At 31.8% G+C, this 27,437-nt stretch overlaps 4 protein-coding genes across 4 annotated transcripts; 1 reads left to right on the top strand and 3 right to left on the bottom strand.

The window, feature by feature from the left end:
* Positions 1–1,138: 1,138 nt before the first annotated feature.
* LOC101211996 (alcohol dehydrogenase-like 7) lies at positions 1,139–4,372 on the bottom strand. The gene is made up of 10 exons (XM_004144171.3): positions 4,122–4,372; positions 3,907–4,043; positions 3,757–3,803; positions 3,278–3,603; positions 2,997–3,079; positions 2,835–2,910; positions 2,559–2,623; positions 1,991–2,086; positions 1,502–1,666; positions 1,139–1,411 (listed from the first exon to the last, which is right to left on the bottom strand). Exons 1-10 carry the CDS (start codon positions 4,159–4,161, stop codon positions 1,292–1,294), a joined length of 1,155 nt encoding a protein of 384 aa, XP_004144219.1. The 5' UTR covers positions 4,162–4,372; the 3' UTR covers positions 1,139–1,291.
* Positions 4,373–6,008: 1,636 nt separating this feature from the next.
* On the bottom strand, positions 6,009–8,943 carry LOC101212239. Its single transcript, XM_004144172.3, has 3 exons — positions 8,701–8,943; positions 6,583–6,762; positions 6,009–6,478 (listed from the first exon to the last, which is right to left on the bottom strand). The coding sequence occupies exons 2-3, from the start codon at positions 6,751–6,753 to the stop codon at positions 6,407–6,409; spliced, it is 243 nt and encodes an 80-aa protein (XP_004144220.1). The 5' UTR covers positions 6,754–6,762; positions 8,701–8,943; the 3' UTR covers positions 6,009–6,406.
* A 1,936-nt stretch (positions 8,944–10,879) lies between these two features.
* Positions 10,880–12,248, bottom strand: LOC101206222 (probable carboxylesterase 18). The gene has a single exon (XM_004144234.3). It carries the CDS (start codon positions 12,200–12,202, stop codon positions 11,090–11,092), a length of 1,113 nt encoding a protein of 370 aa, XP_004144282.2. The 5' UTR covers positions 12,203–12,248; the 3' UTR covers positions 10,880–11,089.
* A 9,690-nt stretch (positions 12,249–21,938) lies between these two features.
* On the top strand, positions 21,939–27,303 carry LOC101205977 (glutamate receptor 2.7). The gene is made up of 6 exons (XM_004144233.3): positions 21,939–22,278; positions 23,790–24,025; positions 24,129–25,196; positions 25,440–25,752; positions 25,836–26,236; positions 26,407–27,303. Exons 1-6 carry the CDS (start codon positions 21,993–21,995, stop codon positions 27,013–27,015), a joined length of 2,913 nt encoding a protein of 970 aa, XP_004144281.1. The 5' UTR covers positions 21,939–21,992; the 3' UTR covers positions 27,016–27,303.
* The last annotated feature ends 134 nt before the right edge of the window (positions 27,304–27,437 follow it).

Genomic DNA, 27,437 nt, shown 5'->3' on the forward strand with positions numbered 1-27,437 from the left:
CTTCTACCCACCTTTATTTATTAATGTTCTTATATGTATTTATTTTTGTTTTCTTTCTCTAAATCATGATGTGTATCTCATCATTGTATTTGAAACCTTTGTTTAATGTTTTAAGATTTTAAATTGAAGATTGCATGTGATAATTTTTTAAAAAAAACAGTGAATAACACTTCTTTTTATATTACAAATATGACATATATAACAAGTAACTAAATTTATCATAAAACTATTCATCTTTAAATTTATCATTTTTGCGATTTAGAAAATGTAGTGACATAAGTCATGTTATCAATAAAAAAAATTGCTATTTTATAAAAGAAATATATCACTTCTTAGAACCGTAGAGATATTTTTTTTCTTTTTTATTGAAATTTCAAGATTTTAATGGATTCCAAAATTTAATTGGAGAATTTTGATTTACCATTACTCTACAAAATTTGGAATTTTCTTTTAAAAAGTTAACAAAATTGAATTATAAAATAGAGTAAAATTTATTAAATTATCATAAGTTGATTCAAGATTTTTCATATATATATATATTTTTAAATAGTTTCCATCTTTTACTCTTAGTAAGAATTTCCCATAAATCCAAATAATACAAAAGTGACAACTTTTTTAATTACCCAGAAATGACATTTTTTAAAAAAAAGAAAGAAAAAAAGAAAAAAATCCCAATATTCAAAATGACTCATTACAAAAATAAATGGTTCACATTTGAGATCCATTGATATTCTATTACTGTTGAATCCAATCAACTTGCTTTCTTTTCCCCACCAAAACTAAACTACAGTCTATTCTGTCTCCCCTTGTCTCCCCTCCATAACCTTCACCTTTCATATTTGAAATAAAATAAAATATAGTAATAAAGATGTCACGTCAACTTAATAGGTGACTACAAAATTGAAGTTAAATTATTGTTTGATCTTATGAAGCACCGACACTCCTAAGATGGTTAAAATGTCGGTGTGTTCAACTTAGGATAGTGCCTCCTATATGGTTCGATACCTTGATTGAAATGATGAAGAAAAATTGCAAGTTACTCGTAGAAGTTAGTGCCTTATTAGTTAGTTTTATCTCTTATTTCCATTCCATTTTTCATTCTCGTGGTGTGTGTTGTTTTTATTACGACATCAAAACAGTTCTTTCAAAATTTAGGGTCACACACACTTCTTGTATAGAAGTAAAGTTGAATACAAACGTTCAAGATAAAAACACAAGGAACATGCAGAGAAGTTTCTTGATAGAAATCAATTATTGACAAATAAACGACACAACCCGATGATGTTGCTGCTCATATTTTTTTCATCCAAATCACACATCTCAAGCACTTTCCTTCAATGAACATTTTAAAAGCTTCATTGATATCTTCAAAACCTACTTCATGTGTGACAAATTTATCCAGCTCAAGTTTCTGACAGTTGGAAGATTCTCTAAAATCATTAACAGAAAAAAGATGGTATGATGTATATGAAATTCACAGCAAAAGGCAATAGTAGGTTACCTTATCTGTGTACCATTTAAGAAGAGTGGGAACATCTGATTTAGGCTTCAGCCCTCCATATAACGATCCCATAAGACTCTTTCCATGAAAAAGGATATCAAAAGAGCTTAAACTCAAAACTGCGCCAGGTTCGTCTACTCCTAACACAATTGTTTTTCCCCAACCCTGGAATCAAATAGAAGTTGTGGCATCGTTAAATTTATGTACTCAGTTGTAATTAAATCATACTGTTACCATAAGAGTTGTTACAATGATAACAATAGTTAATCTTAATAACTGCACATAACTTCAAAGATTCTATGAAGTATGATGATGACAAGTTTATAAGCTTGAAGAAGATATTGTTATTGTTGCAATATTTTGCTAAATGTTTTTGTTTACTAAAGAATATGATGACAAGTTTATAAGCTTGAAGAATATTTCGCATTTCCATCCCATTGATAGCTAAAATTGAACAAAGAAAATGTAAACAGAGAGGGATTGGAGGACCTGTCTGCAGCATGAAAATGCTTCCTCAACTAAGGAAGCAACTCCAACACATTCAAAGCAGTAATCTGCACCCCCATCTGTCATTTCATTGATTACCTGATCAGCATCGACATCATAAGGGGTTAAGAAATAAGAAGTATTTAGTTGAAATCAATCTTACCATTGGATCAAATTCACAAAATGTTTAATTAATAGCACTTGACATCCTGGTGAAAACCTTAACAAGATATATCTTACGAATTTGTTCTAGTTTCGAAGTGTCATGAAACACCTTGACCATTCATGAAGAAGGATATCATTTCACATCCACTTTAATAAGGTAGCAACAAAGATATTTCTTCTCCTTATTTACTTAATTTCAAGTATCATAAATAAACAAAGCTCTTGCCTTATAGAGAGGAGACAGCAATAAATAATATTTGGAATCAAAATTTACCTATCAGTAAAACTCTTCAAGAAAAATTGCGTAAAACAATAGTGAAGAGTAAGAATCATTTGTTGCTAAGATTGCAGGTTCGATGGGAAAATGAAACTGAATCACATTCAACCTCATTGATAACGTACATACCTCGCTCAAAGATTTATCCCCAAGGCTTCTAGAATTTACAAACTCAGTGACTCCAAACTTTTTTGCTGCATATGGAAAATGGATACACTTTTATGCAACCTAATAAACAATAATTTTATTTAAAATGCTTATCGACTATTGTAAACTATTAGTCCTAATAACAATGCATGCACATGATTGATCATAATCCCTTGAAAGACATGGGCTCCTGCAACAGAGAGGAACTTCAGGATTTTATTACTTAGCTTTTATTCAAGAGAGACTAGAAGTACTTACCAACTTCAAATTTATCTGGGTTGATATCTATCCCAATGATCCTGCTTGCTCCACATATTCTTGCTCCTTCAGCAACCTAAAGAACCATTAGTAAACCATGAAGTTTAATTCTAATGTAGCCAGTTAAAGTTTTACTAAAATGAGTAAGTAACAAATTCATACAGCTAAACCAATGGACCCCAGTCCAAAAATAGCAACAGTAGATCCCTTCTCCACATTTGCTGTTCTCCATGCCGCACCAACTCCTGTGCCCAAAAATGTTCAGTGACAAAACAAATTGTGAGTGCTCTCATGATAGTCGAGTATACATTTGCAAACTCAAGTCATAACCACACTTTGAGAACAAAACTAGATTTTGTGCTAACTTAAAGCAACAGCTATTAATCAAGATCGCAAGATCTCAATAATAGTAAATAATGATCAATGGATTAGAAGAAAGTAACCTGTTGCTACTCCACAACTAAGGAGGCATGCCCTGTTTGGAGGTATTGTAGGATCTACTTTTAGTATATTGGCAATATCTACCACTGTGTATTCACTGAAACTTGACACAGACAGAAGATGATGAAGAACCTCTCCATTGAGATCCGTGAATCTGCTTGTCCCACAGCGTGGCATCCCCAGAGCTATCTTGACAGGGAATTTAGAACAGAGATTGCTTTTCTCTGATAAGCAATCTGCACACTCCCCACAGTCAGCCATGAAAATGGGGATAACAGAATCTCCTTCCTTAACTTCATAGACATCCTTCCCTACACTCTCAACTATACTGCAACATGAAGCAGTATAAGAATACTTAGGCAAACTGAGAGTGTGAGAGTGTTAAAAACTTCAATTTCGAATTTAATTGAACAGGATCGAAGTATTCCAAAGTAATTTGACCGTTGGCAAAAAAAAAAATTGGAAAGGAGAGTGAACTCACCCGAAAGCTTCGTGGCCCAGAATTCTAGGAACAATCCCCGGAAGATCCTTCGGAAATGAAATATATCCAAAAAAAAAAAGAAAAGAAAAGAATAAGAAATGAGTCCAGTCTACAAAATGTACAATTGAAAATAACAAGACACGGAGGAACCTTCAACTTCCAAAAGGCGATATCACTCTGACACAAAGAAGTGCATATTATCCGAATTCGAACTTCACGAGGCATTGGCGGTGCCACAATGATGTCCTCAATCACTAGTGGCTCACCAGGGTTGCGGCAAACAGCAGCTAACAAATTTGAAAGAAGATAGATTAGATTGAGTGTTGAAGCAATGAAGGAGATATATTAAGATCAAGTATACGTACCTCTACATCGAATAGGGTGGATTGCGGAATTTTCTTCCATGAAGGAGGAGGGAGAGAAGTGGTCCGGCGAGTTGTGTGAGAGAAGGTGTCAATTGAGAAGCTTTAATGATTGGAAAGAAAGAGAAGAGTAGCATGAGGTGGCAACATCTAAAGGTGAGAGAAGGTGGTTAATTGAATGCATCTTCCTAGATTGATACTGCAAAATCTTTCTTACGTTTTCTTTGCCATTTTCATGAAAGCTTGGATTTTGCGTTTTGATTTCTTCTTTTACGAACCTGCCTTTATCCCAACAATGTTGTTTCTTTAACATTCTTCACAAACTAAATGTTCTTGCTTTAATTTTACTTCATTATTCCAATTTTTCTTTTAAAAAAATTCTCATCATTCTCTCGAATTTTAATTTTAGGGAGGATAAATGGATTTAATCTTGAATTACATTCTTACAACTATTGTACATGTTATTAACTCCATCTCATATGTTTCATATCTCTCCACTGCACTAAAGTAAATTTTTTAAGAATATATTTGGCAATTGTTTTTGTATGATGGAGAGCATATGAGATTGATGGATCGAAGATACACCCGAGTTTTTTTCTTTAACTTTTTTTTTTTTTTTTTTTTTTTTGTGTGTGTTTTGTGCTACTTAGTTTTATAATTAACAAATTATATTCTCATATTTTGCCGTATACAATGAAGAACACTTTGAGGGCAATTTTGCAAAATGAAAAAGAAAAAAAAAAAGAAATCAGTTTGTTGTTTTACTTTAGGATAAAAACTAATGAAAATTAGAACAAAGTTATATAATGTTTGTTTATGACATGGTACACAACCTACTAGGTATTTCTTATAAAATTGAATTAAAACTACAAGATTTTTTTCGTGCACGTGTTTAATTAAATGTTTAGTGCATCAATTTCACAGCTTGTGTTAAATAATTCAACAATATCAAACTTTAGAAATAATCATCGTTGGCAACTCTAGTAGATGGTAGTCAATTTGATGACCGATTTAGCACCTAATTGCTTAAAATAACTTTGAGAGATTTAATTGATATGTTATTCAGTTTCCTTCTAGCCAATTTGAGATAATGATGTTATACTATTGATCATTCCTTATGAAGATAGATAATGCTACATAGGTTAGTTTAATCACAGAAAGGTTTGAATTAATCATTAAATTTAAGAGACATGCTAGATAGGTGTAAGGGTTGATTGATAAAATTTGTTGTCTATTATTAAATGAAATTGTACCCTAGTTAATCTAAACACCTTGTACATATTGCCCCTTTCAAGCTTTTTATCAAGAATTTTCATTATCATGCAGAAGCCCTCTATCCAATTTCGGCATCACATCCCAACCTCTCAGACATACAATTTCAACTCCATTGTTGGAAAGACGATGAAGACGATGTGTACTTCAAACAATCAGCAGAAGCAATATCAACCATGACGCATCGGGAAACAACAGCAGTGATAGTGAGAATGTAGAGGAAGATGAGGGAGAAGACACCAACCCTTGGGGTTTAAAAAAATCCAAAAGATTTGGTAGGGGAGATGGGAGAGCAAACGAAACCATACTTGGTATTAGTTAGTATTGGTCCACATCCAAACTATACTTTATTCTTTTTCTTTCTAATGCAGACTAGCTTTCTTTGGATAAGAAAGAAAGAAAGAAAGAAAGAATGTAAGAATATATATATATATATAAAGGGTCCAAGAAGTCGAAATCTAAGATAACAAATAAAACAGGCTATTTATCGAAAAACTATTATTGTGTTCTAGCTCAATCCTTAGTGTTTGGCATAATAGGAATATGACTATGAAAAACACAATTTTAAGATCGCCAATAAGGATTTTGTAACCTACAGGATATAATGCATTCCAGAAGTAAAACAAGTTGGAGAAATCATGATTTTAATAACCACGAGAGTTCAGATGTTGGTTTCGTTACCAACACTATTATCATACAATAAACTATAATCTACAACATTTGACATCAAGAAATCCGTAGAATTTTTATTACCCTATTTGAGATTCATAATCACTTGATAACTAAAAGCAGAGCTCTTGAGTATTTGACAACTATAAAGAAGGCAACAAATAAGTTTCCCAACCAAATATACCTTAGGAATGCACCAATTATGTCAAGAAATTGCACCTGGGTATTGATTTTCAAGAATTTTCTGTAGACAGCTTTGTCAGTTCAAAATTTAAACATGTCCTGCAGATTTTTCTCTGATTCTTGTTACTAGAGCTAATTAACCACTCTCTCAGTAGAACCTCAAACTACTTTCTTCCTCTGTTAAGCCTCTGCAAGTGGTAATTAATGCTACCCCAAGGTTTCTTGCTTCTCGTAGCCTGCATCATATAAAGTGAGCAGAAAAATAAGTTAACTATCGCATTGGTAGAGTTTTAAAATAACCAAGGATACTAATGAAAAGTAGATGAAAAAGAAGAGTCACCTGAGCATCCATGCAAGTATTTAGAAGTTCCTTATGTCTGGTGCACTTCTCATCGTTGTTTTGGTTAAGGGCTATGCAATTGAGAAATGATACCATTTCCTTCATGCAAGGTTTGTTAAGATTGCCAAACTTCTTTGGGTTGATAAACAAACTACCAGCTTTCCTACCCATTGTTACAGACTACAAGCCAAAAAAAATGGTGGTTACCTCCACATTGTCATCATGAATGTACCAATAAATAAACCATACGAAAAGTACAAAATGCTATAGCACTGGCCTCATTTGAACACGGGTGTAGAAAATTCCCAAGTTCCAACTCCTTTAGAAATAGAGAAATGTAACAATGTAAAACAAACTGAGCAACAAACACTGAGCACACACATATACCGATAACACAACCAATCAAAAAGGAGAAAAATACAACAATGCATGAAAACAAAATTAATTCAATACAAAGGGAAATGCCCTTCTTTATCCCTCCTCTTGCAACTACTGTTTCACAGAAAACTCTCTTTCTCTTTCAACCACTAGATCTTAAATGATAGTTATGCCCTCAAGGTGGAAATACGCTTCAACCATAAAGCTATGGGAGCAAAAATTTGTGAAATATTGAAGGCATGGAGGGATAACCACCCTGATGGTTCCTATGGGAGAAAACCTGCTTTGCTTGCCCAATTTAAGTGCTCTTGGTGGAAAGCTTTATACATCCCTTGTTATACACAAAATCCTTCCTGCCTCGTTCAACCTCTTTTTTCTTATCTGTAATAGTTTGTGCCAGTTTGAATGTCTCCTTGGGGTCCTTCCCCTTCTTGGAATTTCATTAACCAATGAAATTGTTTCTTTTCAACAAAAAAAAAAAAAAAGGTTTTTGCCAATTTGCACACAACTCAACTATTCTCCTAGGACAACCACCGACCCTACGACATTAAGTTGTTGAAGAAACTTGTATGATATTAAATCCAAGGTGAATGACCACCAAGACTCAACCTTTTTATCAGACTTGATGGCTACACCCATCTTGACAACGAACCACTCCTCCCCTACTCAAACTCTTCAACTCCAATGCTCCAAATTTTCAAGGAAGGAAAGCTACAGCCCTTGCCCTTATCTCATTCCAACCCATACTACTACAGCACCACAACACCCCTTTCAGACATAGGGATTCTTGGCCATTTACCAAAGATCTCGCCATCAAATCTCTAAACTCTTCTAGATAAGTCAACCATTTGTACCCAAGACCTCGAATCTACCTGTGTTGACTCCATTTATACCCAAGGCCATGAAGCCACATTTCTCACTCCGTCAGCCCTTGACCATTTATACTCAAGACCTTGATGCCACATTCTTCATCGGACCTTGACCATTTACACCTAAGGCCTCAATATATTAAGCGACATATCGACCCTTGACCATATTCCCCAATTAATATTCACATACTTCTCTTAATTCATCCACAAACAATAATTTCAAACTCACAATCCAAATCCCGTAACTCTCTTTCAACCACAAACTAAAAATCGGGATCCATTTAGAGTATAGGAATTAGTTAAATACATAAATCATGTTTTGAACGTGGTTTCACAACAACCCAACGAATTCAACACTTCCAAGCAAATACATCAAGGAAGAACCTAACATAGCACAACCAACATGAACAATACGATATACTATACTCTACTACATCATGATCAACTACAACACTTATCTCAGATCAACATTAATACCCAAAACGTCCAACACGCTAACCACATTATAGAACCATACTCACATCAATATTCAATTACATCCACAATTTATAAATCACCACAAGTCACAAACATAATCATACTTCACATAGAAGCAAAAACATTCCCCACAAGTAAGGATTACTTACGCGGTACTAACCGTTCCTAAAATCGAATCGAAACAATCAGGGAAATTTCCAAGGTTTCAAAAGTAGATAAAAAACTAAACTGATTTAAGCGACCTTAAGGAACTCAGATACGCATGCTTATACCAACAAAAATTCAGATTCAGATCTAGAGAAAATTCCCATCTCAGAACTGGTTTCTACGAAGTGAGGGTTTCAGGTCTAAAGAGGACTGAAGTCGTGGGTGGGTAAACGATGGAGTGTCGTACCTGAAAAGAAGGGTGGGAGAGAAAAGGCAGGTCGGGATGTGACGCTGCGCCGCCACCGCTCGTTGCAGTTGGGTTCTGCTCGCCGGAGGAGGAGTCTGGAGGGAGGGAGGACAGTCGGTGGAATGGAAACAAACCGCAGAGAGCTTCACGTTGGGGGAAAAGGGATTAGGGTTTTCCTTTTTTCTCATTTACATTTCATTTTAGTCCTCTATTTTGGGATTATTCAATTTTTAGTTTTTCAATTATACCTTTAAACTTTTAATTAAATTTGTTAACTTGGTGAAGTATTTGTAATTTCTAATACCATGATTGTACGGTAAAATAGTGTTTTATTTTCGTTCATACTCTCATACATATATGTTTTCACATTCAAACCACTTCTAATTAAAAATTGATATTACGTATTTATATATTTTTTACCCTCACAATTTTCATTTTTGAAACATTTATACATGTTTGTAATATTCTAAATGTTTTTTGATAATTTTATTTAACACACAAAATGTACTAATTCTAGGCTTGGGTTACTAACCTCCATGACTATATAGTTGAAGAAATTAAATAACTACTGTTATCTTCTTCAAAAGAAAGAAGAAAGATTATGAAAAGAAAAGAGAAAATTTTCCAACTCCACCGACCACCAGCACCCAAGTGTGTGTGGTGGGCAATCCCATCCACCAATCTCAAACACTAAGCAAACGACACAGCCATACACCAAATAAGAACACAATATCTCACTTAATTACTATAGCAATTAACTATTCATCATTTTTTATTCTTAATGCAATACTTTGCCCAATTCACAATTGTCTAATTAATTTGAGTTCCAACTTCAAAAAGTAAACCATACGTTGCATCTGTGGTGGAGATTGTTATTTTAAAATAGATCAAGACCTTCATTATTCTAGATTTTAATAAGACTTAGTTGAACTCGGCATGCGATTTGCTCTCTAAATCCTCCTTCTAGTTGTGATCTCCATTGGTTAAGAGTAGGTGTAGTGTAATTTAAATAACCCAATTTTGATATTTTATTCTTTTATAAGAAAAAGATGAAAATGAGGGAGAAGGAATCGTGCCATTTGATTAAAATTAATGGTTACAAGACATACTATACTCAATATGTTCAAATTTTATATTGAAAACTTTGCGGGTTTGCATTGCACAAAAGTAACACAACCAACCTTATTAATGTTATATATTGTTAATGTATCGGGTGATTGATTTTACTAAAAACATAATTTAAGCAACATGATAAGACATCATGTTAACAATAAACATTGGAGTCACTGCGTCAACAAAATATTATTTCCTGATATGAAAGATTGGTTTGCATATTTCGTAGATCTTGTTTTCATAAATATATATGTTTTTCTTTATTCTCTTGCAATTAATATTTATTATCCTTGAAATATATTTTCAAAACAAATCATATATATATATATGGTGGTGTAAGTGTTGTTCATTTTAAAGTTAGCCGTCTCATTAAAATAGTGTGTGCTTAAACGTTTTGAGCTTAAGAATTGTCTAAGCCTCAAAATCTTTGTGCTTATGGCTAAGAATATTGGTTCGATAGGCATTGTAGAACCCAAAAGAAGTTTGATATTGATATTTTATTTATTATCTACATTCTACCAATAATTTACAAAACCAAATCAAAATTTGAAAACCGAAAAAATGGGTTTCAAAATTTTGTTTTCTATTTTCGAATTTGGCTAAGAATTCAACCTTGTATTTAAGAAAAATACAACATATTATAAGACATTTAAAAAAAAAAATTGTTACCAAAACAAAACCTTAATTTTTTTTCAATTAAACTTATAAATGGTTGAATTACTTTAGAATCTTTATTGGGATTGTGTTTAAAAACTATCCATACATCCATTCTTATACATGAATCAATAGATCTCAACAAATATCGATTTAACATAATGAAAAATTATAATTTGAAGTCACAATTTTTAAAGAAATCTTAATTAATAGTCAAAATTGATTTGCTTATATAAGTTTAGATGTTTAATTGATAAAATTACAAGTCTGGTTGTAACATTTACCCAAATAAAATATAATTCAAAATTTAAGTTTGGAATGAAGATTGACCTTACCAATCTCATTTTGTTTCCATGATTTTAAACAAACGCTCAATTTTTCATCATTCTGACTCAATTATCGATAATCGTGATTGCATTCAAACATGGGACAAGATTGAGAGTAAGTTAGAAAATATTTAATACAAGTAGAAGTACTTATTAATGAGTCACATGTCTTCAACCATCATTTTCATACACTATCTTAATATTTGTTCTTAATTTGTAATCAAATAAAACGCACAAAGCTTTTAAATCTTACCGTTCCTTGACCATCATCCGCTGAATTCGTGATTCTGATTCCTTCAACTGCTTCTCTTCAAGCATTGTTCCCCTACGAAATCCCTAACATCTTTGATGAACAGATTGGATTCCGCCAACTCCGGAAATCCGTAAAAGCTGTGAAACGCATTCGGATATTCACTCAAGTAAGCTTCCTTCCCGGATTTCTTCAATCCTTCGTAGTATCTCTTTTGCCAATCGATTAACGGATCTAATCCTCCAACCAACACTTTAGTCGCCGGATACCTTACATTCGATATATCCGTCGCGTTTGGACCGAAAACGTTTACCGACGGATGGTCTCTGTCACATCCTTCCGGTAAAAATGCCTTCCAGTACCAGTCCGTTCGGTCATACGTCGATAATGGAGCTTTTATTAGCTTTATTTCCGATTCCAATCTCTCTTCTCCTCCGAAGAATGGTTGAATCGAAATCAGGCCGATGATTTCCAACTCGCGGTATTCGTGATCTGCAGATTTCAAAATCATGTGGTGAGCGATGTTTCCGCCAGCGCTGTCTCCGGCTAGGAAGCAGCGTTTGAAATCGACGTTCGGAGGAAATCCTTCAATCGCAGAAGCGTTGTAGTCGATGAATTTCAGAAGATCGAAGGCGTCTTCGTACTGGCAAGGATAGCGATGTTCTGGAGCAAGACGGTAGTTCACAGAGATGACTACAGCGGGGATTTCTCGAGCAAGTCTCTGGCACAATTCGTCGAGGAGTTTGGAATCAGGGGCCATGTATACGAATCCGCCGCCGTGGAAGTAGACAATCAACGGAAGTGATTCGGAGGTCGATTCGATAGTGGGAGTGTAGAGACGGAACCAGAGGTTGCGGGAAGAATCGACGGTGGTATCGAAGCTTTTGACGCCGTTCTTTGGTTTCTTGAGAAGAGGAGACTTGAAATCCAAAAGGTTAGCGAGGAAGCGATTGACTGAGACATCGGAACGGCAGCAGATGTCGGTTCCGAGGGCAATGGCAGTCAATATGATCTTGACCTTCCATGGAAGGCGGAGGGATGAAAGGGCGTCGGACATGTGAGCTCCGGTGGCAGTGACTGTTGATGAGATGATGAAGATGAGAATAAGCGAAGGATGATTAATAAAAGAGAAAAAGAAATGAAAGGAGTGTTTGGTCATTTAGTATACATGGATATAAATATAAAATTGGTAGTAAGGTCCCATCTCCTTCTCCATATTGCTCTTTCCTTTGTTTGTTTTCTTCTTTTTTTTTTTTATATAGCTTTATTATTATTACATGTGTATTTATTATTATTTATTTCCACATTTATATTTCTTTTCAATTCCACTTTTCTCTTTATCCTCCAAACATTCGTTACTACCGATTTCATAAATATAACAAACCATAACAAAATTAAAAAGTTCTAGAAATTGGCTAATATTTGTACGTTTTTTCATTTCTTTTTCTTTTTCCAGTTTTATTATCTTTCTTCTACGTTTTTTTCAAACTGTTCTTTGATTATAATATAAAATATCTATTTTTTTTATTTTTCTCTAAACTATTCACTTACATATAACAATTCTGTTGCATGTCAAAACCGATATTGAATATTTAAATATATTTAGTATATATCTATATATATGTACCATATAAATGCAGGTTTCATAAATTGGAAATGAAAAATGGTTCACACAACCTTCCATTATTATTAACACCTAACAATGAAAATTAATTATAGGGAAATGAAGCTTGCCATTTTTTCAATTTTTATTTTCCATTTATATCTTCTTGTTGATACTTTAAATGCACTAAATATTTCTACTTTATCCCATTACCCTTTACTATTTTTGTTTATAAATAAATAAACGTCCCTTTTATTGCTTTTCCTCATTTATTGTCCACTGTTTTAATTATTGAAATATTGTTTTCTATTCATCCAAAATCAAATTATAGGACTAAAGTTTAATCCACTATTTTATTTTATTTCTTTTGTCATAAATGTTTTGGACTTTATCACTAATCTAACTTTCTTTTCTATTGTTTCCACGGCTCAAGATTCCACTTTTGTTTTGTGTTCAATTTTTTTAACATCTAAACACCATTTGTATTCCCTAAGAAGTTGATTATAATCAAATCTTCTAAGCATTGAATAAGAACGTCCAGAATAAACAAACAAAATAAAACCCTTCTTTTCCTTCCACCCTTTTATTCTTCTACACAAACGTTTCACATGATCACAGTACTTCTTTTTTTCGTTTTTTATTTTTTGGACAATATAACAAATAGAATTGTAAAAGAGTTGAGTTAGACAACGTTCTCAACCCAACCCATATTAATAACCCGAATCGTATTTAATCATTTTGATAACTTCATACTCATACACATTATTTATTTTGATTAAAATCCAAGAAGGTGCAATATTTAGTCAAGTAAATTTCAGTTGAGTGTTCTTGTGATTTGGTGTGTTCATATAGCTAATTAAAACACAAATAACTTTTGTTGTTTTATCAATTCAATTAAACCATGAACTTGAAGTAACCAATATTTATATGGGTTTAGATTTATATATATAACTACTAAAGTTGAAGGTTTATAAATCATACTTATAATCATAAGTTTGAAAGATTCAATTTTAATATTTTTAAAAGTCTATACGCACACCTAATTGTTGTTATTGAAAGTTCAAAGACGTAACTATCCTCATACTTGATAGGTGATTTTTGGAATTTGCTCTTATAATTATAAATCGATAGTATAGATGGATATTATTCTTTTAGAAAAGGGAGACAAAGACGATTTACCTAGAATGAAAACGATACATATATAGTTTTTGTGTAAGTGCCAAAAGTGTAAGAAAGTTGTGATGTTTATATTGTATTTGTGCTCTTTACGTGACCGATTAATGAGATTGAAATGGGGAGGTATGTGGCTATATTATGCAAACATTGGAAACACACATTATTCATCATAACAACAAGAAAAGCAAATAAAATTTCCATATTTTTTTCCCCAGTTTTTACTTTAACAATATCTACCTCTAAATTTAGAAATTAGAATTAGATGTAATAGAATTTTAACAAAAAAAAGAAAAAGAGAGAATGAAGATTTCAATCTCTCAACAAATTTCTCTTTAGTTATAAACTCCAAATTTGTTGTGTGTAAAAAAGAACAATACAAGGGTTAGTAATCCAATAGTAACAAGTTTTTCAATTAGAGTAAAAATGGAAAAAATTTTATAGCTCAACATCGTTCATCTTCTGTGCATATTTTCTCATCACTTGCATTAATAAATATTAAAATATTTCAAAAGAATTATTATTGCACAATTTAGTGGAATATAGATATATGATTTTTTTTAATAGTGTTATTTTAAAAAATAGTGTAAAAAGTAGGGTTTGAAATTTTTTTTAACAAAAATGGTGTTGTTGTCGAGTACCCAATCTATCCTTCATTCGAATTTCACAAAAGAAAACAAAAAAAAAAAACTTCCCCTCTCCCACTTTGCCTTTCAACATCTGTCGTCTCCCTTTATGTTGTTGTTGTCCTACAAGATATAAGTTAATGTGACCAATGTCTCACATTGACTAGATAAGAGAGTGATCTTGTGTATATTAGTGAGGACAACTATGTTCATTGGTATGAAATTTTTTGAGATGATACCAAAAGCAAAGCCATGAGTATTGTTGAACTTAACTTAGTCGTTGGCTTAATGCATAAATTGTAATTTCTACTTCAATTTCTTTTTTACAATAGTTTGTGTCATAACCCCATTTCTATGTGCCATCATAACTTACAAATGTATTTTTTGAATGCTACCCCTATTTTTAACAGTACAGTTTGTGTCATAGTCTCATCTATCCTAGTTTTGTCCATTCTGAAAATAACACTAGAGATATCTCATATCTAATATGAACCAAGTTTTTTCTCTTAGAATGATGGAATAAAAACCTGGTGCCAAAGTTTGATATAAATGGGCCTAAGGAGATATGAGTTTTCCTAAGTTTGGGCTCCATCATCATTTTTCTTAACATTTACACTACCGATTTTTTTTTTAAAAAAAAATATATATATATATTTGAAATTTTGGAAAACTAAATATCAAACTTATTTTTAATTTTAAAAAAAGAACACAATTAAAGAAAAAACAAACAAACAAAATGTGGGTAATGTAATAGTTATGTGGCTCAATTAAATATCATACATAGTTCCTAACCCTAATCCCCATCTTTCTTTCTTCCACATCGATGCCATCTTCCCCTCTCAATCGGTTCATTGTTGAACAATACACCAATCCTTACTTTCTCCCATCGTTTCAGTATAGCACGAGTTTGCTTTTAGTTTCTGATTTGTTATTTGTACTTCATGCATGGAGTTGCTCAATGAACCTTTAATTTAATGTTAAGAACAAACTAGGTTTCATTCATAGAACAATACTTAATTCTAAAGTGACTAATGAACTTCACAACTTATGGATATCATCTGCTGCAACAATGTTGTAATTGCTTGGATCTTTGAATGCGCTCTTCAAACAAATTGCAGCCAATTTTGATTTTTCTTCATCAGTTAGAGAGATTTGGCTTGAACTTAATTCAACAGAGGTATCAACCAAAGAATCATCCTCACATTTTTCAATTGCATCATGAACTGTCCATTCTCACTCAAAATCTGTTGGCTTTTTTGCCCTCAATCTCAAATTAATTTATTTTAATTATTCAATTAATTTATGTTTTGATGATAACAAATCTGATTTTTTTATTGACAATTTTATTAATTTGAGTAGATCATATCGTCACCCAAATCGAAGTTCAAATGAAGAAAATATTGCTAAAAGAAGGTTAACGAAAAAATACACGAGATGGTGACGTGGCGACCAAACATTCAATTTGAACCAATTAGAGAAAGTCACTTGGAGCAATGAAGGAGTAACAAATGTGGCTTTTTGTTATGTTTTATTGGTTTTTATAAAGAAAATGACTTTAATATTATTATTTTTTCTTGTGTCTAACAGCTAGTTTTTTAAAAAAATGGTGAAGTTGCTTTATTGATTTGTTTTTAAACAAAATATTTTGAAAAGACATATTATTATATTATTATTTGTATTGTGTCTAACGGCTAATTAAGTTTAAATCTCAACCATTCATTTTTCTTTTACTTATATCTAATGATCCAAACTGATTTTGAATTTATCTTTTCTCTTTTTTTAAATGCTTCACTTTTTCCAAATTTTAAAAGACAAGATCATTAAATCTTTACAATCCTCGAGCAAAAAGCCAACATTGTTATTCTCTCTAAAGCTTCTCATTTTTATTCTTTTCATCTTATTCTTGAGAGTTTCTTATTGTATTGTGAGGATTAAATTTGTGAGCTTCAAATTGTATACTCACTATTTTAGAGAGTTTTCTTTTGTGTGATTTAAAAACTTCAACGTATTGTAACGGTTGGATCCTAACCCGTGGAAAGGATCGGGTTTACTCTTGAACCCGGAAAAGGAGCAAGAATCGGTTCGACTCAAATCCGTGGAAAGAGTCCAAAGAAGATTTTCAATCAAAATCCCAAGAGGTGCTTGGGAAAGTGGATGTAGGTTGAGTTTAACCGAACCACTATAAAATTACAATGTATTCTTCTCTAACTCTTTTCTAATTATTTTTTAATTTAATTTTAGTTACATATTGTTATTGGTTGAGTTTGATTGCAAACTTCCGTTCATATATTTTTATCAATCTTGTTATTTAACAAAGTTTACAAAGTTCTTTATTTAAATTTAAAAGTATCTAATTAGTTGATTTTACTTTTTATTTGTCAAAAAGTTTATTTAAACCATGTTCATCCCCTCTAGGGTTGCCATACCAATCCAACAAAATCATCAACAATCAATCACATCCTACTTTTAATACCTTTACCTACTAGCTTAAGGTTTCTAATTGAATTGGTGAATTAAAATGGTATTAAAGTAGGATGGTGCAAAATGTTGTTGGTTCAAGTTCGTGCATTTAATATTGATGTTTCAAGTCAACAAAGCAGTAGGCAGAGTGTAAAATATAATAAGTTGAATTAATGAAACTATTTTCAATCTTATAGCAAAACTTTCAACATTTCTTAATTACAGTCTAGATAGATGTTGTGTGTGTATATATATATATAATTGGTATATAGTAGTAGAGTTTTGTCATAAATAGTAAATAGGGATGTTGCAATTTTCAACCCTATATAGATAACATTGGTCAAAATTCAACTTAATTCATATGTATATGTGTCCTAACATAACAATAACTGCAAATCAACATTTCAATTTATTTTAATATAAATTCAATATATGGCGAGGGCAAATAATTCCAAATCAAATTAATTAATGGATATATTTTTTTAATTACATTAACAAAATTTAATTGCTAAAAGAAAATTTAAGGTGGTAATGGATTTATATATTGTTGGGAAATTTACCATTAGCATAACTATTAAAAAAAAAAATACACATGATTAACGTCACACGAATATATCTTTTCTTTTTAAGAAATGCTAAGTTCTCAAACATCAAACTAATAAATAAAAGAGAAGAAAAGAAAAAAGTTGAGAAAGTCAGATAGATACCTTTGTCAAAGCCATTATAGAATTCAATGATACTAACTTTCTACTAACCTTCACTTCTTTTTCCTAGAAATTATATCAACAACAAAATTGTTAACTACTAGCTTAAATAGAATAGTTCTCTACTTCTAGTTTTCCTTTTTAATTAAATCCAACAACATGGAGATAAAAATTCATAAGTTTTACTTCAAATTTATATAAATATAATGTGTGAACAAATTAAAATATGCCATAGGCCCATAGGGGTTAGCATTTTTAATTATTAATCTTGACAATAGCTTATCATATATAACTAACACATAATTAAATTTTAAAATATATACACACATCAACTAACACATAATACATGTCATATCATATGAGAACTTAAGACTAGAAATCAACACTAGCTTGGAAGAACCATTGGGACAAAGAAAAGAAAAAAAAAAAAGACTTAGATGCTGCTGAATTTTAATTGACTTTAATATAAAACTAATACTATTTAAAATGTATGATATTTGATTAAATCACCACAAGATTTAAATCACACAGTCAAAACTAAACATGGAGATTTTTTCCACAAATTATTAAAAGAAATACTCATAGTTGAAATAAACTTCAACTTAAACCACCTAAAGAATTGAGGCATTAATTGTACTAAAAATTAAAATCTTTTAATTAGTTTCTTGTTATCAATTAAGTAATTTAAATAAAATTATTTAGGTTTAAACAAAATTCAAAAATTATTTTAAATAACAAAACTCGAAAGATATATATATTTTTAAATAAAGCAAGATTTTCTATTGATGATCTAAAATATTAATTGCACTATTTGAAAATGTATGGAGTTAAAAGGAAAAATAAAAGATTTTGTGATTTATTCTCTGATTTCCACAACAAATAAATAAATAAATAAATGATAAGACTTATTAAATAAAATGAAATAACGCTAGTTTATTATCCCCTAAATCACACCTTGCCATATATATATTCATTCAAATGACATGTACCTAATTGCATTGATTATTAAACACAAGTCAAAATCATAATTTAATACATGTACGTCATCGTATCAATATAGAAATTATAAGATTAGATATAAAGCTTTATTATATACTACTAAAAAGAATTATTAACTGTATTTTAATTGACTTGAACTCGATGCTAATATATTGGAATGTAATATGCATATTATTATACAATTGAGCAAAAATAACAATCAATTTTGGTTAGGTAGTCATATCCAAAATCAAATGTTAATTAATGGAAATCTTTAAATATATTCCAAGTCTAAGTTTTCGACTGAAAAAACAACCTTCGATTCTTTTTAATAAATATGCTGTTTTTAATTTCCTTTATCTTAAAAAAGAAAGAAAAAAAGGAAAACGTTGTTAAGTTGGTGAAAGAAGGTTCATGGAAGGTCAGTGTGTCAATTTCTTGAATGGAAGAAGAATTCAATTTCTTGTAGAGAGAAAATTGTGGCATTGCATGTTCATGATATCCTATCCACCCCATAATTAATATATTATATTATACTACCATATAATTCTATCACACTTTACAATTTAAAAAAAAGAAAAAAAATCTTACACTATTTTATGGATGTTAACTCCATATTTTGCATTCAATTTAATAGTTTTTTTAACCGTGGTATATTAAACAACAATAGAATGAACCTTACCTTTTAAAATCGAGACATACAATAGACGAAAAAACAAGTCAAGAAAGAAAAAATCAATGAATCCTAATAAGCAAAGACAAAGAGAAATTTAAGATTGAAGCGCAAATTACCCCACCAAAGCAAACAATCAATATCGTTCACATGCTAGGAATCAATATTAATATGAATGACAAGAAGTTGTACGATTGTAATGTAACCCATTATTACGCATGTGCCATGCATATACAATTACTCAACTTAATTAATATTAGTAGGGTTATAATTATGGAGAAAAGCATATACAATTTTTTGAGAATAAATGATTATTGGAAACAAACTAATTTATATTATATTTCAACTATCCCAATTAACAAAAAAAGAGAAGAAAAAAGAAAGGTTGTGTGGCCTTAATTTTAAAGTCACTCTCATTACAACTTGGCCAAATTTAATAGCAATCTTTTATTGATTATTTTATAAAGAAAATATATAGTACTATATTATATCCGATCTCTATATCGTCGTTAATAATCACACATGTGGTATTAATTAGAAACCTAATGTTTGTACTTACGAAAATTTATTTTCTTTCTTCTTGAAAATCAATAATAAATTATTCTAGATTAAAATTGAATAAACTAAAAAACTAATAGATAAACTAAAATTAGATTCAACCCCACGTCCTTAACTTAAATATCTCAACACTTTTTTGTAATTATTTGTATGCTCAACTTGCTTGAACTCCATATGAGTTACTATTGCTAAGTCAGTTAGATAGACGTATTAACTTTCTTTTATGACCAAGTTTTTAAATTTACTTTCATACAAAATTTAGGGATCTCCGTGTGCGCTATTTATATAAATGCGAGTCCTCCATTTTAAGTCAAATATTTTTTTTTCTTTTTCTAAGTTATTGTTTAATGTTCTTATATATATATATTTATTTATAATACGATAATATTGAACTTTTAAAGAAAAAAATTAACTTTATATACCAACATTAAATGTTTGAGCAATGAATGATAAAAAAGTAGTTAAAATTTTTTGGAGAAAAATATAAAATATGCATTTTCTGAATGCATACCCAACAGGATAACGTAGAAAATTTGTGAGAAACCTATTCTAAGTTAAGAAGTCATAATCTAAAGAAAGAGTACAATACAATATTTTATTTACATTATTTATGGGAGATCAAAAGGCGTAGAAAAATCAAGAAAGTCACATATATGAATCAGCTTGATTGAAAATTTTAAAAAATTATTGTTTTGAGGAGGTCGTTACCGATTAGTCGATAATTTTATATCGTATTAAAATGCAAGTGATATTGAAATTACTAGAGTTTTCTAGATTTGATTGGTATGTTTGAAAGGATTTAAAATATTTTTTTATTTATTTTTAAGTTCACTTCAAAATACTATATTTAAAATTGGTTTGAATTAGCTCCTAGCAAGAGAAAAAAAATATTTCTTTTCAACCATTTTTTTAGTGTTTATCATTTACCAAACAATATTTATGTAAGGTGACTTAAAAATTGAAACTGAACCCACTTTTATCCCTAAAATCAATTTGATGTTTTGTACTACACTTTTTTTATATATATTATTATTATTAAAATTGACTTTAAATTATCAAAAAGTTTGTCTTTATGATTGTAAAAATGATAAAATTGATTTTATATGTTACAAGTATAGTTTTGAGATTGATTTAAGTTTTATAGTAAATAGTGTTAAATTACAGTTTTAAATTAGGATTAAATTGATGTAATTTAATTATATGAATCCAAACAGAGATATATAAACTTGAGTTATATTTTCATATATGGTGCTATATTTAATTTGTAAATAAAAAAAAAGTTTCATATATTCTTATATTTAAAAATACTTTTTATATATATATATAAGAAAACAAACAATATTGATAAAAAAAACTTGAATGAATGAATTAAAAGGTTGAAAATAGACTTATTACAGAATTCTGTAAGAAAGAAAAAGAAGATGGTGACAAAAAGAAAATCAAATCAAATCTATAACCCCAAACAAAAAGAACCTTTGTTTGTTCTTCTTTCTTAGTATGGCGACATTAATGGAGTCGTCGTTACAACTTACAACAACGAAATTGCCGATCCGACACGTCGTTGGAGAGCCCACAGGCCATCCACGCCGCTCAAATCCATACCCTTAACACATAATCTCTTTCTATTTTCTTCAACACTAAGATTCTAATATATATATGGACCAAACCAAATCAAATCAAATTCATGTATATATATATTTACAGCTTTGATTTGGTCCTATAGAATCAGGACCATCCATTCTGTGGATATGTAAGTAAATTATTGCGTCTTTGATTTAGTCAAGGGTCAACCTCCCTTGATTAACAAGTATCATTGTTATATCATCAAATAATAATAACTTCCAAAACTACTCAAGTAAAATTTATATTTCTACATACAGGAAAATATTAAGTTTCTACGTTGTATATTGCTTAGTAAAAATTATTACTAAACCAATTTAACGTAACAAAATAAAATTGTTTGTGTAGAGTTCAGTGGATACAAACTTTGTGATTGAAATTAATTAAAAAAAAAATAGTAATGTCAATGAAGGAAACATTTTCATCTCTCTTCAATCTCTTTCATGAATAGTCATAGTCAATGGCGATATTCCATTATATAAACATCATCCACCACCATTTCTTTTCTTAATTTCAAATTTCTCTCTTCATCTCTTATAACCTCCCACAAAACTATGAATATCCCACATCCCGTCGCCGCCATTATTCCGGCGGCTCTATATTTTCTTGCCGGCCTCTTCTTCTTCAGTACTACCGCGGCCGCTCAGAATGCGAGCAGTAGCACCGTCCCGGTGAACGTTGGGGTTGTGTTGGATATGGAGAGCTGGATTGGGAAGATGGGGTTGAGTTGTATCGACATGTCTTTATCGGAATTTTATTCTCTTAATCCTCACTACCACACCAGAATCGTTCTTCACCCTAAAGATTCCGGTCGCGATGTCGTGGGGGCCGCCGCTGCAGGTTCCCCTTTCTTTCTCTCTGAACTTCCTTTTCTTTTTCGTCGTTTTTGTTTCTGCCAGCTGCCATTATTATCATGTGTGCAAAAACTATCTCCACCGTTGAAGAGATGCTTACATCGCCACACAATTTTGAGTAATTGACTTTTATTATCTCTCATTACTGAACAAATATATGGTTGTAAGTTCTTGCCATTTTCAAATATTGCAAAAAAGAAAAAATAGTTTAAACAATTTACCAAACACATTCAAATCTATCCAATTTTAAATTTAAATGATCCATAAAGAGTATTTGCGAATATATTTGTTTACTATTTTTTTTATTTCATCAATCAGAATTCCTCCTTTGCTTAGGGTAGAACTGCTTCTTCTACTTATAGTTTTAATGACATTGATTTTGGAGTATTTTAACATTGTTTCAATTCATTTGTATGAGTTATAAAGTTGACCCATAATAAATTTACACATTTCATACAATATTAATTGAATGGATAGATATTTAGAGAAAAATGTATAATGAATTTTGTTTATTTTTTCTATGGGAATGAATTAACAAATTTTTTTTTTGAAAAAATCCAAAAAATATATATATGAAACTAATTAAATATCAATTTCTTAGCTTTTGATGACCCTTTCATTTCTTAAAATTGTATCTCTTCATTTTAAAAAATTAAAAACCTAGAAGAATTAACTTGAAAAAAAGTTTCTCTTTCTTTAAATTATATTATAAAAACGATTTAAAATATACTTTTTTTTTATTTTAAATTTTAATTTTAAAGGGGTTTTCAAACCCTTTAATTCCTTTCCAAAATTACTTATTTTTTAAATCAAAAATTTAAAAATGTATTCCAAACACACGAGTGCTACTATAACTTATTTTTCAAGTATGTTTTTTTTTCTTTGATTGAGTCCAATCATTTTCTCAAAACTAACATTTTTTTTTTAATAATAAACTACTTGTTCAAAATTAATCAATCAAACAAATTCACAAATTCCTATGTATTACTTAATAAGTATTAGATATATAATAAAGGTATGTTTCTAATTTCTCCAATATTCATCCGACAATATAAAACTATAAAGTTACATAATAACAGTCAATTAAGCTTAGTATATATAAAAAAATAAAATTATTAATAACTTGTACAATCTTTTTAAATTAGAGAGAGTAGAGGATTCAAGCCGCTAGGCTGACATAGAAGTGACAAATAGATCTTCATTTAATTAAAGATTAATGAAACCAATTGAACTAATTAAGTAAAATAAAAGAATTGCAAAACTAAGATGAGACTAAATCAAACAAAATTACAAAATGGACAGAAATATCTCTTTCATTGTAAAGTTACTACATATATATAATTAAGATCAAAGTTATTTATATTTAATCATCAAACCCTCAATAAACTAATCACCCAAGTAATTAATTAATCGAAGTAAATGAATGAGTAAAAAACTTTGCATTTTTATATTTGAATGGTAGAATCTAATTATAACATTTGACTTTCAATTGAACAGCACTTGATTTGATAAAGAACAATAAAGTTCATGCAATCTTGGGACCAACCACTTCAATGCAAGCCAATTTTGTGATCGAGCTCGGCCAAAAAGCTCACGTCCCTATACTAACCTTCACTGCCTCCAGCCCCGCTCTCGCCTCCCTCCGCAGTCCTTACTTCTTTCGCCTCACCCAAAACGACTCTGCTCAGGTCGTCGCCATTAGTGACCTCGTCAAATCTTATAGTTGGAGACAGGTCTTAAATGAACTCCAACTCTCATGTTTAATAACCAATTAATTTCAATTATTTAGTTTATGAATTTTAAATTAAATTTCATACGTTTTTATTATTCCATCAGGTGGTTCCGATCTACGAAGATGATGAATTTGGAGACGGAATGTTACCGTATTTGATCGACGCGCTACAGAGCGTTAATGCACGCGTACCGTACCGGAGCGTCATTGATCCGGCAGCAACTGACGATCAAATCAAAGAAGAGCTTTACAAATTGATGACGATGCAGCCCAGAGTGTTCGTAGTACACATGCTTCCTTCTCTAGCAGCTCGATTATTCATGAAGGCCAATGAGATCGGAATGATGAGCGAAGGCTACGCTTGGATTCTAACCGACGGAACAACAAACGTTCTCGATTCCTTGGATTCCTCTGTTCTTAAGTCCATGGAAGGAGCTTTAGGAGTGAAAACATACGTCCCAAAATCACTAGAGCTCGACAGTTTCAAAATCAGATGGAAGCGCAAATTCCTAATCGAAAACCCCATCATCAACGAACCTCAATTAGACGTGTTCGGATTATGGGCTCACGATGCTGCTCGAGCACTAGCAATGGCGGTAGAGAAAACAGGGGAAAGAGAATTCAAATACAAAAACAACCCAATTAACGAATCGAACAACAAGCAAACAGATCTTCAAACATTAGGGGTGTCTGAAAACGGGGAGAAAATCCGAGATGTTTTATTGAAGACGAGGTTCAAAGGGCTGACAGGGAATTACAGGATCGTAAAGGGTGAGCTTCAATCGGATAATCTTGAGATAGTGAATGTGAATGAGGATGGGGGCAAACGGGTGGGGTTTTGGAATCCGGAGAAAGGGTTGACTAAGAATTTGAGTCAGAGTGGGACGAAACCAGTGATATGGCCGGGGGATACGACAGCGGTTCCAAAAGGATGGGAGTGGCCGGTGGCCGGGAAGAGGCTGAAAATAGGGTTTCCTGTGAAGGAAGGGTATAATGAGTTTGTGAGAGTGAAGGAAAACGGAACAGGGGCGGAAGGGTATTGTACGGATGTGTTTGATGCAGTAATTGCAAAGCTTCCGTACGCAGTTCCGTATGATTACGTTCCGTTTGCATTTCCTAATGGTTCCAGCGCGGGATCTTACGATGATCTCATCATTCAAGTCTATAAAGGGGTGAGTATCACAATAACTAAAACCCATTTTTATGGAATACACTACGATTATGTTTTTGGTCTTTTGTGTTTCTAAGTTATGCTTGCAAAATGCTACATTAACGATAATAATTTTGATCAATGAGAAATCGAAAACGTCTATCCAAACAACTCTAAAATCTCTCTCTTTTTTTTTTTTTTTGGTGAATACTTATGACAGCAAATGTTTGAGAGTTTGAAAGTTTATAGAAAATTTTGTGGACAGATATACGATGGGGCAGTAGGAGACATAACGATCGTAGCAAACAGATCAAACTACGTGGACTTCACGTTACCCTTCACAGAATCAGGAGTTTCAATGGTGGTTCCAACACAAGGCAACTCCAAGAACAGAGCATGGATTTTCTTAAAACCTCTTACATTAAACCTTTGGATCACAAGCTTCTGCTTCTTTGTCTTCATGGGTTTTGTTGTTTGGATTCTCGAACATCGAATCAACGAAGAATTTCGTGGTCCACCATCTCACCAAATCGGCACAAGCCTCTGGTTTTCCTTCTGCACCATGGTCTTTGCTCAAAGTAATTCAACTTCAAATAATCCTTCTTTCTTCTTCAGTTAATCTCCAAAATCAAATTTTTATCGTACCCTTTTTCTTTTATAGGGGAAAGTTTGGTGAGCAATTTGGCGAGATTCGTGGTGGTCATATGGTTCTTTGTTGTGTTTATTCTGACTCAGAGTTACACTGCAAGTTTGACTTCTCTTTTAACAGTTCAACAATTGCAACCTACCATTACTGATGTTAATGAGTTGTTGAAGAATCAGCCATGGGTTGGATATCAAGATGGTTCCTTTGTTTTTGAGTTATTGAAATCTGTGGGGATTAAGAATCTTAGGCCTTATGATACTCCTCAGCAACTGGATGAGATGTTCAAATCTGGAAGCTCTAATGGCGGAATTGATGCTGCTTTTGATGAAATCCCTTATATTAAACTCTTTCTTCACAAGTTTCCTGATAAGTACATCATGGCTGAGCCCAACTACAAAACTGATGGATTTGGATTTGTAAGTAAACTCCTCTCCCCCTTCTCTTAGTTTTAAATACGGAGTTTGTTACACACAAAACCTAAGTTTAATACACATCCGTAGACGTAATTAGCACGTTGTCGATCGTGTTTTACGTTTTCTGTTCATTTTGACTATCGATTTTTTAACAAATCTAGTGATGATAACAGGCATTTCCGATTGGCTCCCCATTGGTGGGAGACGTGTCGAGAGCCGTGTTAAACGTGACAGAAAGTGAGAAGATGAACCAAATACAAAATACATGGTTTGGTGATCAATGTAACTCGTTGTCTTCTGGCTCAAAGGTCACTTCTTCAAGGCTCAGCCTTGGTAGCTTTTGGGGGCTCTTTCTCATTGCCGGCAGTGCTGCCATCATTGCTCTTCTTGTCTACGGTTTCATTTTTTTCCACAAGGAACAGCACACGCTCCATCGCACTGCCGATCAAGGCTCGAACAATACCGTCCGAGATAAAATCCGAGCGTTTCTCAAGACTTACGATGAAAGAGACTTGACTTCACATACATTTAAGAAGAGTAATCTTGGTCATGGGGACAAAACGAACCGTGTGATCGATGGTGGTTCCATTTCGGCCTCACCGGGGTCTAATTACCCACCGAATCCGTCAAATTATTCAGTCCAGGACACTAGTTTTGATTTCTACTCTGAATCAGGGAATGCAAGTCCCATGAATCATCAAGCTTTGGAAATGGTGGTGAGTACAACCATGGACGCATCTTTGGGAAATGGAGAAGAAATAACTGAAATCCATGTGAATTAAAAGTTGATTACTTTGTAGCTATTAGTGTTGGGAGCATACATTTTGGTTTTTGGGAATTTTTTGGGGTGTGCTTTTTTAGTATAGATTTAACTTTCTTGTACACCGCCAAAATCTCCCTTTGTAATCTAATCTAATGTTCAAAATGATATGAATTAGATTTGTAATTTTAGCTTCTAGTAGTAGTGTTTGGGTGCATCTTCGAAGAAATTTTAATTTTGTGTATCTCACTTACATGTAAAATGAATCAAAGTTAGAAGAATTTACTCAATGAATTATTTTGTTGCTAAATATTTCGATGAACTATAATATTGAAATTGGATTGTCTAGGAACCTCTTAAAGCCCAAAATGTAGTAGCCCATTTTCAAATGAGGGCTTCTTGGCCCATAGAAAAAAGGCTTTATCTAAAAAACTTTGATGCTTT

The sequence above is a fragment of the Cucumis sativus genome, chromosome 6, assembly GCF_000004075.3.
Source record: "Cucumis sativus cultivar 9930 chromosome 6, Cucumber_9930_V3, whole genome shotgun sequence".
Lineage (NCBI taxonomy): Eukaryota > Viridiplantae > Streptophyta > Magnoliopsida > Cucurbitales > Cucurbitaceae > Cucumis > Cucumis sativus.